This window comes from Thermobia domestica, chromosome 11 (assembly GCF_964235325.1).
Source record: "Thermobia domestica chromosome 11, izTheDome1.hap1.1, whole genome shotgun sequence".
Lineage (NCBI taxonomy): Eukaryota > Metazoa > Arthropoda > Insecta > Zygentoma > Lepismatidae > Thermobia > Thermobia domestica.
This window is the reverse complement of record NC_137464.1, coordinates 144,842,067-144,857,739: the sequence shown is the minus strand read 5'-3', so window position 1 is coordinate 144,857,739 and position 15,673 is coordinate 144,842,067. Positions and strand designations below refer to the sequence as shown.

Genomic DNA, 15,673 nt, shown 5'->3' with positions numbered 1-15,673 from the left:
GTATACCTAATTACTTCATAAATGCTGTCAGAGGTTTGAAAATGAAACATAGACACACTGTTTACGATATGCTCATATTCCTTTGCAACGTAATACATCCAAGTGTGGAGCATAAAGAGAACCAATTAGCTTTCAAAATGTTCATCCTAAGCCTGAAAGCAGGCCCGGAGTCTGGCGAGCCACTGTCAATGGAATTACGAACAGCGTCGACGAAGAAGTAACGGGCTGCCTTGACCAGGGCACGCTACAGGGAGTCCATACTATGATGTCTATTCTTGCAAGCCATTGATTGGAGCACTGACTACAGTTAGTAGTCGAGTGGATTCTCATCCGGGGTACTGGAGGGCCAGTCGGATGTGGAGATGAAGTCTGGGACGTTGTCCCGTAGCCGTGCCTTGTGTTGACCGTGCTTTGTGCGAGGGAGCATAATCCTGTTGGATCGCCCATTGTTGGTTGGGGAACATGGTGCTACTGAGTGGTTTTACAATGGGCTTCAACACTGTGGTTTGGTACAAGGTAGCCGATGTCTTCACCTCTTGTTCAAAAAATGGAGCCGTGTTGTGCCGTTGAAACTCACACTCCACCACACCATGGCTGATGCTGGGACCTTTACACTCTACAAACATGTTCAACAGCTTCCACTGATGATTATTTTGAGCATTACAAGACTGTTAAACAAAGAACAGCTTCTAGTCGGAAAAGAGAATCGTCCTGTGACCATTCCCTGCGTAACACGTAAGGAGACGTTTGGCTTTCACCACTCTCTGCTGGCATCAGTCAGGAAGTGATTTGTACGTTGTTTGTAGGCTCTGAGTCCCAAGTCCTGATCGAGCACTCGTAACATGATTGGTCTCGAAATGACCATCTCTCGGATATCAATGATATCACCATCCATCTTAGGAATATCACTGATTGAGTCCTAACGGGATTTTGCCGAATCCTTGCAGCTAAGGCTTTAACTCTCTGTGGTGTCCTCGCTGTATGCACCACTGACACTTCCCGTTTCACTGTAATGTTGGATAGTGTAGTAGACAAATCATTCACTGATTTGAAGGTGTTACAGGTTAGTGAAGATTCGTGGTAGTGGCATGCTCATTTTGTGTAATGCTATGACTGCAACATGATTCTCGCACTCGCTCCACTTCATCGTTACACATTCCCACTGCCACGAGTCTCACCGTGGAATGAACAGCTCAGGGGCCCATTTCGCCCACGATATCCAAATGACAGCATTCACTCATACCCAGTATTGTCAAACAGTGGTCAAAATCTCTGATAATTTATGAAACAACTAGGTATTCGAGGGGGAGAAATATTCAAAGCAAAAACTTTGTTATGAAACTTGGAAGAAGGAAAGATATAATACTTTGGACTTTAAATGCACGATTTCGATATGAATTACTTTCATACGCAAGGTTCACATTTGATACATTATTACAAAAAATGCTTAGTCTTACAATTTTTTGTTATGTGTATCAGTCAGAAGTTTCAAAGTGATTGATTTCCTTACGCTTAACACTCTCACCTCTTCTTACGATTATATTCTTCAGATTGTCTTGCGTATTTTTCCCATTTTTGGTGAACCCTTACTAGAAGCTTCTCAGTCACTCCAGATGGGAATCCCACTTTTTCACTCGGATCATTCTGTATGCAATAGAAATCAGTGCTGTAATAGAAAAAAAAAAAAAATCACTCAACAACTTGTACACTATGTAGGTAAAAGTTTTGCATCAACCGAATGTCTAGTATTTTTCTCTGAAAACTTTGCAATAAAGGAAAGTTGATACTGTTCGTGAATAATAATACTTCAAGAAAGTGTAATTCACTTCCTAGATTTGTGAACTAATTTCTGTAAAAACGCTTTAAAAAATTATGTAATATAGCTGTTCTCATTCTCTCTCTCTCTCTCTTTCTTTCTTTCTTTCTTTCTTTCTCTCTCTCTCTCTCTCTCTCTCTCTCTCTCTCTCTATATATATATATATATATATATATATATATATATATATATATGCCAATATGATGCTGGATCTTATATTCCTCAGTTGCTAATCTTTCCCTTTTTCCTATTTTTTTCTTTTCCTTGTTTGATAAACAGTCAGCGGAAATGCTTATTTAATATATTTATTTCAAATACACTCATGAAAAAGATGTCAAGGGGTCATTGAAACACAGCGTCAATTTGCTGTCAACATTTGGGCGCTTCAGTTAGTATAATTTCAATTTTTGCTTATTCATAGCTTACTTTTGCATACAATTCATATGCACAGAGTCATAGCATAAAAATAGGCATTTTGCAGTACAATGAAACGTAATAATTTGAAGGTATTTAATGGTCGTAATTTGTGTATTATTTCATGCGTTAACAGTGTGAAGATTTCACAAGATAAACAACGATGGCGCGACCCAAAAGAGCCAAAGAGTTGAGTGATTTCGAATGTTGTCGGATAATGGGACAATGCGACCCCGGTGCAAGTCAAAGATTAGTTTCCCGAAACTTTCAGATTCCACTGTCCACTACCAATCAAGTTATTTCCAGTTGAAAAGACATCAAAGAGAAAGTGTAAGTCTACGTTCTGGCCGGCCAGGCCCAACACAACGCCAGTTGAGGGCTATCAAAAGGTGTGTAGAACAAAATCGCAAGTGCAAGACTGTAGACATGGCAGGACACTGAAAATGAGCCATATTACAGCTGTTAGATATCTGAATCAACTAAGTTATCGTGGGCTGCAAGACGTAAATCTTTGCTTACCACAGCCAATATTGTTAAGCGTAAACAGTGGGCACGATGTTAACTTTTGGAGCCAGAGAATTTCTCCTGATGAGTCCATATTTTTACAATTTTCATCTAGCGAGTGCACATGGATTTGCAGACAACCCCTTGAAGAAATCTTGGACCGATCAAACATGGAAGGCTTCCACCGATGGTGTGGAGAATCATTTGAGTTCTGAACGTTCCGAGTTGCTGGAATGTGTTGGCATGGTTACTAGCGCCACATACAATGATATTAATAATAATCCGGGATTGCTGTCACGTCCATTAACTATTTTCTAATTGTTTCCTACTATCACACAGTTAATTAATGACTACATTCTTCTCTTATCCTATCCATGTCTGATTATTTTCTTACTATTCTTTTTCCTTAACAACACATTCTTAATCCATTCCTTTGACAGAACTTAGATTTTTCCCTCTCACTATTTTGTATTTCGTATCCACATGGTCCCACTATTCTTTTCACTCCTGTTCTTTGCCTTCCAACTTACATGTTTAGGTCACCCAGTATCGTCTAGCCTCGTCTTTTTCCATATCTCTTTCCAGTCATTCTAAGTAGTTATCAGGATTGTAAACGCTCACTTCTGAAGCGAGCTTAGCTCAGCTCAAACTCATGGTTTTTAAGAGGAGCGCAATCAGCTCACGCTAAATTTTTATTTGTGCTAGCTCAACTTGACGCTCAACATAAGGAAAATTACAAATAAAAGTGTCCAATGATTTAATAATTAAAAATATTTATAATAGTGGATATTGAGAATTACCCAGCATACAAATTGATGTTTTACGGTAAAATATATTACTCTACCAAGAAAGCATAAGTAAGAAGAAATATTTAAAGCTGGGTTGTCACTTTACAAGAATCTTGTCGCTGTCATTAAAAAATCAAATCTTGTAACCCAGGGCCGGTTCTAGACATTTAAGTATAAGCAAAAATATTTAGACACCCCAACCTAAATCATAATAAAGAATTGAAAGTTGTAATGGACAAAAAATTCTTCAAATAATTTTTACAATTGCAAATTTCTTCAATATCTTTAATCTCGCTCTGAATATTAACGAAAAATGACGAAATTGTAACTAATTGACTGTGAATGAATACTGAACAAAGTTCCAGTTTTAAGCATTTTTTATTAAATAAACACAAGACATAACTAAGATTTATTTTGAAAGCACAACTGAAACATAATAAAACTCATGAGCTTCAAGTCTAACATTAACACAGATTTGATTTTGACAAAGAGGTATGCTCTTATGCTTTATTAAAAGCATATTTACATAGTATTTTCTAGTGTTGCGATTATAGTAATGAGCTTAATTTCTCGTTTTCTTTGTTACTGAAAAGTTCATGTTATAAAGACACTTTTCTGGCTTTCAATTTTGCAAAATCTCTTATTATTGCATCCGAATCCATTTCATTGAGTATGTAATTTTTAATGGGCATCCAATTTAGTCCATTTAATCGTTCTTGAGATATAGTTGATCTCAATTTATTAATTTTAGCTGAACTTGCTTAATACACAAGACATGACGAAAGTGTGTGCCTTAATCGATATTTAATTTGTCTTCGATACAGTGGCGGAACTTCAAAATCACTCCCCCGCAAAAATTCTTTTCAGGACGCCTTAGAGCTATAAAGCAATTCAGTCCTTTCATGTCTCTTTCCAACATAGACATTGGAAATCAGGCAATGAGTAACACAATGTAAACACAAGCAGTGACACACCCAATTTCGTATCTGAAGATTTTTCGGAGTAGCCTACAAAATGCCAATAATTTTGTGTCTTTGCCCCCTGAAATTGTGAAAATTTTCTTAAAAGTTAGAAGTTCTGGGGAATCCAGATTTTCGGATCACCTTCGTCGGCGCATCCCCAAACATCTGTAATTAATAATCAAAACTGTAATTTGCATTAGGACTGTTACCAAATGTTTAAAAATATCGCTCCATCTAAATTTGATACGAGAGAATGGATTGATAACACAACCACACACACAAATAAAAGTTCTGTGTACCGAACCCCAGGTTATGGATCCGATGTATTTTGTTACAAAGAATCCAAATTTCGAAACCCCAGGAAGATTGATCATGTCAATGTTTTGTTATGCGCGAAAAAATTGAGCGATTTTGGATAGGGAAGATTTGCATAGATTTTTTTTTTTTTTTAATGCGGCTGTATAATGATTGTTACACTGTTACAACACAACAAGCATATGTATACGCTGCTGTGATTGATAGTGAAAGTTATGAAAAATAAATGTGTTACTTATAATCCTAATGACATTTCGATTACAGTTTCAATTTCGATTGCAGTACCGTTTTGAGTTGCTTACGCATATACTGCATGAAAACTAATTGTATGTAAACAAATTTTGAAATTCGTTAAATTAAATTTAACCCACCTTTAATTCACCTGGTGCCTCCCGCAGGATTCAAGATCCGGCCCTGTTGTAACCCGATCTTTCTATTTATTGTTTATACATTACAACTTTCTGAAAGCAAGAAAGATATTTCCACCCATGCAGCACTGTACTCTAGTGCACAAACAGTGAACCTCCTCATTAAAAACGTGTATTTTGGAGCGCTTCCCCTCTTCGTCCAAAAGAATCCATCGTTTCGGAAGCGGCGAAACTGTTCTTTTTCTTTATGTCTAAGACATTAGCAAAATATGTTTCTTCTTTTCAGCTATGTGGTCAAAATTCAAATCTGACTTTTTTACTTCTTCATTTCCCATGTGTGCATTATATGCTTCAGAATTTCAATAAATGAATTGGGCACAACCATAATATTCGAAATCATTATAAGATTCTGCCATCATTTATCATTTGCAGGTAACTAGCTGCAAACTGAAACCCTTAATGGTACTCACCTAAGCTCTTTACTATCATTATTAGAAATACCACAAAGCAGATCAGAAATAAGTTAATAAAAATATATACAGTGAAACCTCTGAATAACGGACACCAATGGAACATGAATTTTTGTCCGTTATTGAGAGGTTATAGAATCTTAATTTCTCACGACAGTAATTGTGTGCTGTAATATACAGTAAATACATTGTGTATGAAAGTAAATACGTAAAGTTCAATATGAAAATACTCTATTTAGTACGTATTTGAATTACTGGGAGGGATGAAGGAGAAATTCATTTCTGTTAAATAATATTATTGCTGGGGGATGTGTTAATATATTCGTATACCGGTACTGCAAAAGATAATGCATGCATGTTAATTTTCTTAAGTACATGTCATCACCCTGTAAGTGTTTCTAATTTATTTCAAATTCTCAGAACCTTCTCAAAAGATGCGTTAGGAACCAACTAATCGGCTAAACTCTTTTGGGTATACTCTACAAGGCTAATAAAACTCATTAGCAAGTGTCCTCTGAGAATCCTCAGTATGGTTACGGAAGAAACATGTGTGTGTGTGTTTGCGTTTGTGTACTGGCGCGGTATCTTCGTTGGCGGAATCGATGCAAACCATATGAGAGTGCATATGTTTATTAACCCAGCCCCAATCGCAAAGATTCTCTTACAGAAAGTGAAAAAGGAAGCCGGGAAAACTCCAACCCAGACTTGTTCCAGTATCATAAGTAAAAGAAAAATGTTGCTTTCCAAGAAAGAAAGAAAAAAAGAGAGGAAACATTGCTCGTTGAAAATGTTATTGTAAAACAAACAAACAAGTTATCTATGAAACTGTTTTGTTATTGATATCTATGAAATTGTCGGGAAAGGTGCAAGGCCCACAGGCAAAAGGACTAAATTTGTTAGGGAAAGGGAGATAGTTCGAATAGAATTCTTGGCCATACGACTGACCGTGCATGAGTGTTAGTGCTTATTGAAGGTTTTCTAGGATTTCCACCAGAAAGCAGTTTATTGCGGGCAGAAAAAAAAAAAAGAATTTCAAGTTCAGCTTGAAGCTGTTCTGTTTGAAGGTTCACCAGGTCTAGATTCATGATAGATACGCTTGTGAGGAATAATATATCGCAAAACCGAGAATAATTCCTGTCCGTTACGAAGAGGTTATTGAAACGTCTCGGGGCGAAAAGGGCTGTCCGCGTCCGTATCTGAGAAAGTGTTCGTAAAAGGGAGGGTTTTGTTCCATAAGGAAATATATAGTTTTGCCGAAAAAAAAAAAAGTATCCGTATTATAGAGGTGTCCGTTAAGGGAGGTTTCACTGTATAGCAGGGTTGGCTGGTTTAAACCAAGGTGGTTTAAACCAGCTGGTTTTTTCAAGAAAACCAACTGGTTTAAACCAAAAAGCAAAAAATGTTCGTAAAAGTGTGTGTTCGTAAAATCTTGATGGACACACATTTGTGGGTTATCACGTTTCACTCCCGTATATTATTCGTATTATATTCAGACCTAAATTCCCCATTTATTACTCAAAGAGATTATACTACAAAAGCATTTTTTTTTGGTATAAGTTCATGAATGTTTCTTATGTAATTTTTTAATTGTTTATTATTATTATTATTATTATGCAGTTGCATACTATTGAAAAAATACATCGAAATGCCGTACTTTGGGGGGGGGGGGGGTATACAAACCGCACGAGAGGCATTTATTGAAATCAGAAGTATCTGTGATATCTATTTATGTATAAATGGGTCAAAGTGGACTCAAATAATTCGTATCTTTATTCACTTTTCGTACTGATACGCCAATTAAGTCGTTGTATTTCTTTAACTTGGACTAATAAAAGTCATAGTGAACTAACTTGGACTAAATTAGTTCTTCTGTACTCTGCGGTATTTTGAAATTGTCCGTACGTAAATCTGTATAATGATTTCACTTGTTCAACTATTTATCCTTTTATCCTTCTGAAATGACTCTTGACAATTATATTAACAAGTATGTAAAGATCAGTACAACGTATTTTTATCAGGAGTCCTTCGTGAGTGAGTCGACAGACGTATCGCAGTTGTGGCCAATTAGTCCCGATTTCGAGTCCAAATGAAGGAAAATTTCCCTCGGATGTAAGCCAAGAAGCGGTTGGATTCCGCTTTAAGCGTTATGTAATCCCTTCCAACATAACCCCGTTGTTGCATAATAACAATAAGGCGAAACAAAGTTATTTCTGTCCATATGTGATATAAATACATAGAGCAAATTATTTAAACCAAAAAAACGTGGTTTAAACCAAAAAAACCGGGTTTAAACCAAAAAAACCTGGTTTTTTGGTTTTTTTAAATAAAAACCATGGTTTTTGCCAACCCTGCTGTATAGCGTTATTTAAAATCTCAATATGACAATAAATATTAATTTTTGAAGTCTTTGATACGGAGATTATTTTCGCAACACAAGTTTACAGCTTACAACAATGCTTCCATTTTTCTTCGTTTCCTTAAACGTGAAGTTTTTATTATAAACAAGCCAAGATATTTCTTCTTTCTTTTCATCACACATAATAATCATGTTTCTGCACAAACGTGACACAAACACATCAATTTCTTGATAAATTCTATCTAAACGAGATTCCAAAATGTACTCATGTCGCCTTGAGGAACTATTTCTAGCGCTATTCTTCCTGACCGTGTGTCACATGTTTAATGACACTATTAGAATATCAAGTCAAGACAAGAATAAACTTACATATGGCCGATTACAATATTCTGCGAAAGTAATAATAATCGGAATTGAGCGTGAATTTGAGCGTAGTTTCGGCTCAAACTCACCTATATTTCGAGTTAAACTCAACTCAACGCTCACATTTTCAAAACGAGTTAGCTCATGATAAAACTCACGTAAAACGAGCGCGCTCTAGTGAGCTAGCTCAACTGAGCGCGCTCATTTACAACCTTGGTAGTTATCCATGTTTTCTGCTAAGCAACTTGTTCGCGGGGCATAGGTCAGAATGAAATTGCCCCTTTATTTGTTCATTTTAACTTGCTATCTTAAAAATTCTGTCACTCACACACTTCACTTTTACGTTTCTTGTCCATTCTTTGCTCAGCATCACACCTACCCCAATTTCTTCTGCCTCCGTTCCCCGCACCATATTGGCTTGTATCTTCTTACTCCCTTTCTTTTCTACATCGTCTTCCTCAGTTCCAGCAATTTCAGTCATCTTTCTCCCATGCAATCTATCAGCTCTTCCATTTTTCGTATTATCAACAATATTATGTTATAAAGAACATCCACAACATATTATGCTATTTTCTGCTGCATAGGGTTCTCAGTTCGATTTCAGCTTGCGCCAAGTGGACTCTATGGTGAATAAACACTGTGCGTGTGTGTTTCTTCAGGATTCTCCCGTTTCCTCTCACCACTATCTTAATTTCATCAAGTCATTCATTAAAATCATCACCGTCTCTCTCAGCCTCGGTGCTTAATTGCAAGACGTTAAACTAAACTAAACTGAACTAAAATAAAATGCAAAAATTAAAAATTGCAAGCTTTTTAGATTTCTTATCAACTGAAAATAATTGCATATAAAATTTTAGAAATTCTCAACTTTACCGATTGCCATATTCAAATGCGTCATTTACTAGTTTATATTGAGCACACGCGTTACTATTTAAGCAATTAATGTGCTTGGCTAAATTTCCACAGCAATGAGTAGAGACTAGTATTATTAAGAATGTCCACTATATGAAATTTAATTTTACTTAGAGACCCACTAAAGATAACACTCGGACCACGTGTGAGCACGGAAGTGTGTTTGTTGAATGTGAGTCAAATTTTAAATTGAAAGTCTCTCTCACTCTATTCTAGAAGGGTTAAGAGTTTGGTATCAGGTCGCTTCCTTGTGTGTGTTTGATAATCGCTGACTGACTAAACTTTACTTTTGCTTTTATTTTATTCAACATCAAGGTTATGAAGGACGGAACCTCCTCCGACTTATGGGGGCTTTGAACCAGACCAGAAATTCAATCTGGTGCCATTTGAAGGGCCATAAAAAATCGTGCAAAATCACCTCACACTGAAAGGTCCTCTTTCCCATCACCTATTTTACCCCTGATAGTAAGCTGGACTTCAAACAGGTCCCTGGTACGAGCACGATAATCGTGTGAAACGTTAAGATACATTAAGACTATGGTTCTGACGCTATCCTGCAGCAATAGCTGTAGGACACCGCGAAATGTAATTCAATGTTTAGAGTTTTAGGAAAATTTCAGAACTCTATTCTATATCTGGGGGGTTGTGGAAATTTTGACACACTAAAGGTGCCGTGAATCTAAAAGATTTCGGAACCGTTATCTTAGTTTTCCATTACAGCTCTTATTTGAGAATAATTTATATACACTTGATAAATCCAATTAACCTAGAGGCAAAAGTAGGGGCACAGAGGCTTAGTCGAAGTCTGGTGCAAGTGGTCATTATTTTGATTACAGGTATCTGACTGCATAATGGACATCGTTTGCTACCGCCTGCAGAACACAACAGCGTGACATTTATGGCTTTTTACTTTTCTATAAAGTCCCGACTTAGTCACAAAATTAATTATTTAACTAACCAACATATTTTTCGCTAAAAATATACGCGTAACTTTTGCAAATTAAAGGAGAAAACGAAAGGTGTTCGGTCTGACTAATGAACCTGGCACTGGATAACAAATAGTAAAACCAAACTGTTCGATTGAAAAACGGATGGCTGGTAACACTATTTGTAAGTCATTTGTAACACTATTTGTAACAGTCAGGTTAGCGTCACATTTAGCTACGAGCAGGGTTGGCAAAAACCATGTTTTTTATTGAAAATAATAAAAAAACAACAAAAAAAAACAACGTTTTTTTGGTTTAAATAATTTGTTCCATGTATTTATATCACATATGGACAGAAACAAATTTGTTTAGCCTTGGTGTTAATATGCAACGACCGGGTTATGCTAAAAGGGCTCACATAAACTCAAAGCGGAATCGAAACCGCTTCTCGGCTTACATCCGAGAGAAATTGTCCATTTGAACTCGAAACCGGGACTAATTGGCCACAAATGCGATACGTCTGCTGACTTACTCACTAAGGACTCCCGATAAAAATACGTTGTACTATCTTTACACACTTGTTAATATAATTTCAGAAGGACAAAAAGATAAACAATTGCAGAAGTGAAACCATTATACAAAATTACATATGGACAATTTCAAAGTACTGCAGAGTACAGAAGAACTAATTTAGTCCAAGTTAGTTTACTACGACTTTTATTGATCTAAGTTAAAGAAATACGACTTACTTTGCATATTAGTAAGAAAAGTGAATAAAGATACGAATTATTTGAGTCCACTTTGGCTCTGACCCATTTATACATAAATATATACCAAAGATATTTCTGATTTCAATAAATGCCTCTCGTGGGGTTTGTATGAACCCTCTCTCAAATAACAATAATAACAAACTATAAAAAAATCACAAAAGAAACATTCATAAACTTATATATATATATATATATATATATATATATACGCAACGAAAGTGTATATATGAACGCAAGTTGCTTTTAGAGTATTATCTCTTTGAGTAATGAATGGGGATTTCAGATCTGAATATAATACGAATAATATACGGGAGTGAAACTGATAACTCACAAATGTGTATTTAACAAGATTTTACGAACATTTTTTGTTTTTTGGTTTAAACCAGTTTTTTTCTTCTTCTTTTCTTTTCTTTTAAACAGCTTGTTTAAAACACCTTTGTTTAAACCAGTTAACCCTGGCTAAGAGGCTACAGGAGAGTTGAGTTGAGTTGATTTTGAGTTTAACGTCCCGTTCAGCAGCAAGGCTATATGAGACGTGGACCTACTGATTAACGTGGAATCCGAACCACATGAGCTCCCGCCGGGAATCGAACCCGGGTCTCCCACGCCAAAGGCACGTACGCTAACCGCTTAGCCACGGAGGAGCTCATACAGGAGAGTTGAACCTACAGCATAATATGGGAACCGAATCATATGATCTCCTGCCAGGAATCAACGCCGTGTCTTCTGCATACGATAACAGCTTAGCCGCGAGGGAGCTGAGAGAAAGAACCATGAAGACAAACACGGTATGGAAAAGAACTTGTTGCATCACAGAGAAGACATAGAAAAGCATACAACGAAGTAAACCTGAGTGCATTCCTATTAATGTCTGCATATCAGGAAAAAAATGAACAATTAATCAACTGCCATATATTTATTTGGCTTTACCTCCAATAACAATTTCAGAAAATTTCCTGAAATGGTGCGCCGTAAACTGTAACAGCTTCCAGGTCTTGAAAATTATGAGATTTTGTATGTGGAATGACATACAAAATCAGATACATAAGAATCTTTTATACGATAAGTAATTATTTAAAATTTCCAAACTGATTTTATGAAAGCAAACTTGTACTGTATCAAGGTGTGCCAATGTTGTTTGCTACATGTGCTGTTCTGAAATCTCTTCGTTGGTCTCTATTCGTACAAGTAGTCTTCTGCGTTATCTTTCGCCCAGTTAAATTGACAAGTCTGTGATTTTACATGCGAATTATATATATTAGCAATTTTCTCCGATATCTGGATTTTATTCGAAATTCGGATGTTGTCCAATCCGGATTCCAGGTATTAAAAAAATACGGATTTGGCCAAAATTAGATTAAAGAAAAAAACAATGTGTACAAGAGAAATCATTCCATGTTACGAAAAGGTAAATGAAGTGTGAGAAATCTGTGATTATAGTGATAACAAAAATCAGTGTGTGCAATCTGGGGGTGGGAAATATGTGACAGAATAATACGTAAGGTGTAGGAATACACAAATTGAAGTTTGGCCGTTTTGAGGTATGGCGGGATCCTGTATCGGGTGCGATAATTCAATTCTGAAGTGAAGGTAAGGAAAGGCATAAATAAAGAAGCAAACCTAACCTAACCTGACGTATCCTAATACAACCTAACTAAAAGTAACCTTAGTTTTAAAAAAAAGTACTGAAAATTTTAAAGGAAGTAACAATTTTTGGTAATAAATTCTGGCCCCCATCTGTCCGACATATGTCCTTTTCTTCTTATTATTGAACGAAAGCCACCACTATGAAATTACTCATTCTTGAATAGTGCTAACTTAACCTTCCTTTTCGGGCTAGAGTGCACTTAATGCCGAACAAGTGATTTTGTCACAGGTTGTGGCATTGGAGAAATGGATTCACTGTTATTTGTAACAGGTACGGAATCGGTGTTTTAGCGGTTGGTAGCATTGATGTTGCCTCCTGTGCTGTGGCTGGTTAGTTGTGTTAAGTCGCTGATTGGTTGTTATGTATTCGTGACTGATGTTCGAATGTTGTACGGTTGAACATGTGTGTTGCATTGGTGAAGTGTGATGTTAAGTCAGTTTGGATGTCGTTTTGTTGTTCTGATATTCTCAAGCGAGTTTCGGTCATTATTATTATTATTATTATTGTTAAAATATGTTTGTGATACTGAAGTGAATTCCTATCGTTTCGCAATATTGTATGAATTGATTAACATTGAGAAGAATTTTTGTCATATTTTTTGTTTGTAATGTTACTAATTATGATTTCATTATCAACGAGTGTTCTGGAATTTCTTCGAAACTTAGTAAGATTGGATTGGTTGTGTTTCTGTAGAGAGTTGTATCTTGAAACAATCGTTAGAAATTCTAGTGACCTTGTCGGAGGTGCTGGAATAACAGTTGAGGTGGACGAGAGTTTGTTCGGTAGACGCAAATTTAATGTGGGTCGAATGCGCCGTAGTGAGGAGTGGATAGTTTGCTGCTGGTTGTTCCGGGTGCTGCTAGCTGGTTGGTGAAATTCTTTTCATTCTTTTTTCATGCTGGATTGATTTATAGTTATGTCCCTTTCACATTATCCGGCGATTTGCCGGATCCGGTTCCGGCGAATTGCCGGACGAGGTAGAAAGACATTGCAAGCAATGAAGCTCTTCACATAAGTGCGGCGGTTGCCGGACATTCATCCGGCGAGCAAAAACAGCCGGATCTCCCTGCTAGAATCCGGCGCGGCAAATCGCCGTGTATAGCCAAGCGGGACATTACAAGCAATGAAGCTCTTCACATATACGCGGCAAACTACCGGATGGGTGTTGGGGGAGGAAGAAAGTGTTGCCAGGAAAGAGCAGAAAGTGGCTGCTATAATATGGGAGCGTCTGGTTTTGTGTGTTATGTGGAGTGTGTTTGTGTATGTGGTTATGTTCTAGCCCAGTACATCTGGAGTAATTAACCAAACCTATATATACAATATATGGGGAAAGATGACATGTAAAATTAATTGAAAACAACCAATACTACCGAAGTGTCGAAATCAATATAAATTATCATTTTTCTATGTAATAGAAGATTGGGAGATGTCCGTGTAGCACTGGACAAATGACCTTCTATAAATTTGTGGTGACCCAAAATTGAAATATACACTATCAAATATTTCAGCAATACAGTCTTTTGCTATATATTTATGTACTATTTTGCTACGCAAAGCAAGAGAGAATTCATGATGTGATATTTGATAAATATACCGTACTTTATATATTTCATAATTATCTGGCTGCAATTTCTTGAATAGTCCTCTGAATTCAGAGACTAGAGCAGTGCTTTAAAGAGACTTGAGTCAATAGTCGGAACTCTTAAAACAAAAGAATAAACTCGAAATAGTATAATAATAATAATAATAATAATAATAATAATAATAATAATCTAATATACGGTAAATAAAATAAAGAATTTATGTGTCTGTCTTTGTGCGGCCTAGGGACCATACGAGTGGACTGAAAGTTACCAAAATTTGGTCACGGGTACCTTGGTCCAGGCTCCAGATCAAACCGATGCGTTTTTTTTTTTTAAATTCGAACCACGAGGTCTCAGGGGGACGTTTACCAGGACATGTAAAAGTAGTATAAAATGACCGATATTAGTGTCAAATCCATAGTTTTCGCGGTCGCTGAGATCAATGGTAACACTACCATTAGCGATGACTTCAGCCACCATTTGTATGCGGGCCGGGGATCACCAGAGGGAGGAGGGGGGAGGAATTTCGAGACATGTAAAAATAATCGAAAATGACCGATATTGATGTCAAATCCATAGCTTTCGGGGTCACTGAGCTCAATGGTGAAACTCAAGATAGCGTTTACTTTCACATTTAGTCCCCATCAGCTAAGGAACTTGGACCAGGAGATCACCGAGACATGTAAAAATAATCCACAATGACCGATATTAGTGTGAAATTCACAGTTTTCGCGGTCTGAGATAAATGGTGATACTTTCATTAGCGATGATTTTCAAATTCAGCCACCATTGTATGCGGGCCGGGAGTCACCGGGCTGGAGAATTGCGAGACATGTAAAAATAATCGAAAATGACCGATAGGCTATTAGTGTCAAATCAATAGTTTTCGCTGTCGCTGAGATGAATGGTGATTCCCCCAAGGCGTTGACTTCCAAATACAGCCCTTGTCGACTAGGAGCCAGAGGCGTTGTTCTTTCAAAATTGGAACCAGAGGATCACAGAGGCGTTTACTTTCTATGTAAAAGTAGTAGAAAATGACAGATGTTAGTGTCACATTCATAGTTTTTGCGGTATCGGCTGAAGACCAGAGGCGATTTTTTCACAATTCGAACCAGGGAGGGGCCTTAGGGGGCGTTTACCGGGACATGTAAAAGTAGTAGAAAATGAGCAATATTGGTGTCGAATTCATATTTATCGAGGTCGCTCAGATGTATATTGATACTTCCGATAGTGTTTACGTTCAAATTCAGCCCCCATCGGCCTTCCCAATGAAAACACGTACGTTGTTGGATATACATTCACACAAAATGTATCTAATTTTAGAAATGTTTCTTAATTCTTCTCTCATTGTTCAGTTTGTTTACATTGATATTTTATCTGATCCGTGCGAAGAATGGGCATAACAGCTAGTAATAACAATAATAATACCTACAGACCAGTCTTGGGGTCAGTGGCTGAATGTTGGCTTGAGATTCTCG

General features: G+C 36.9%; 1 protein-coding gene across 1 annotated transcript in view; it reads right to left on the bottom strand.

The window, feature by feature from the left end:
• The window catches only part of LOC145664471 (nudC domain-containing protein 3), a 59,829-nt gene that overhangs the window by 41,838 nt on the left and 2,318 nt on the right, over positions 1-15,673 (bottom strand). The window contains exon 2 of the mRNA XM_081731171.1: positions 1,526-1,666. Within this exon, the coding sequence (XP_081587297.1) occupies positions 1,526-1,666 (141 nt within the window). The remainder of the gene's footprint in view (positions 1-1,525; positions 1,667-15,673) is intronic.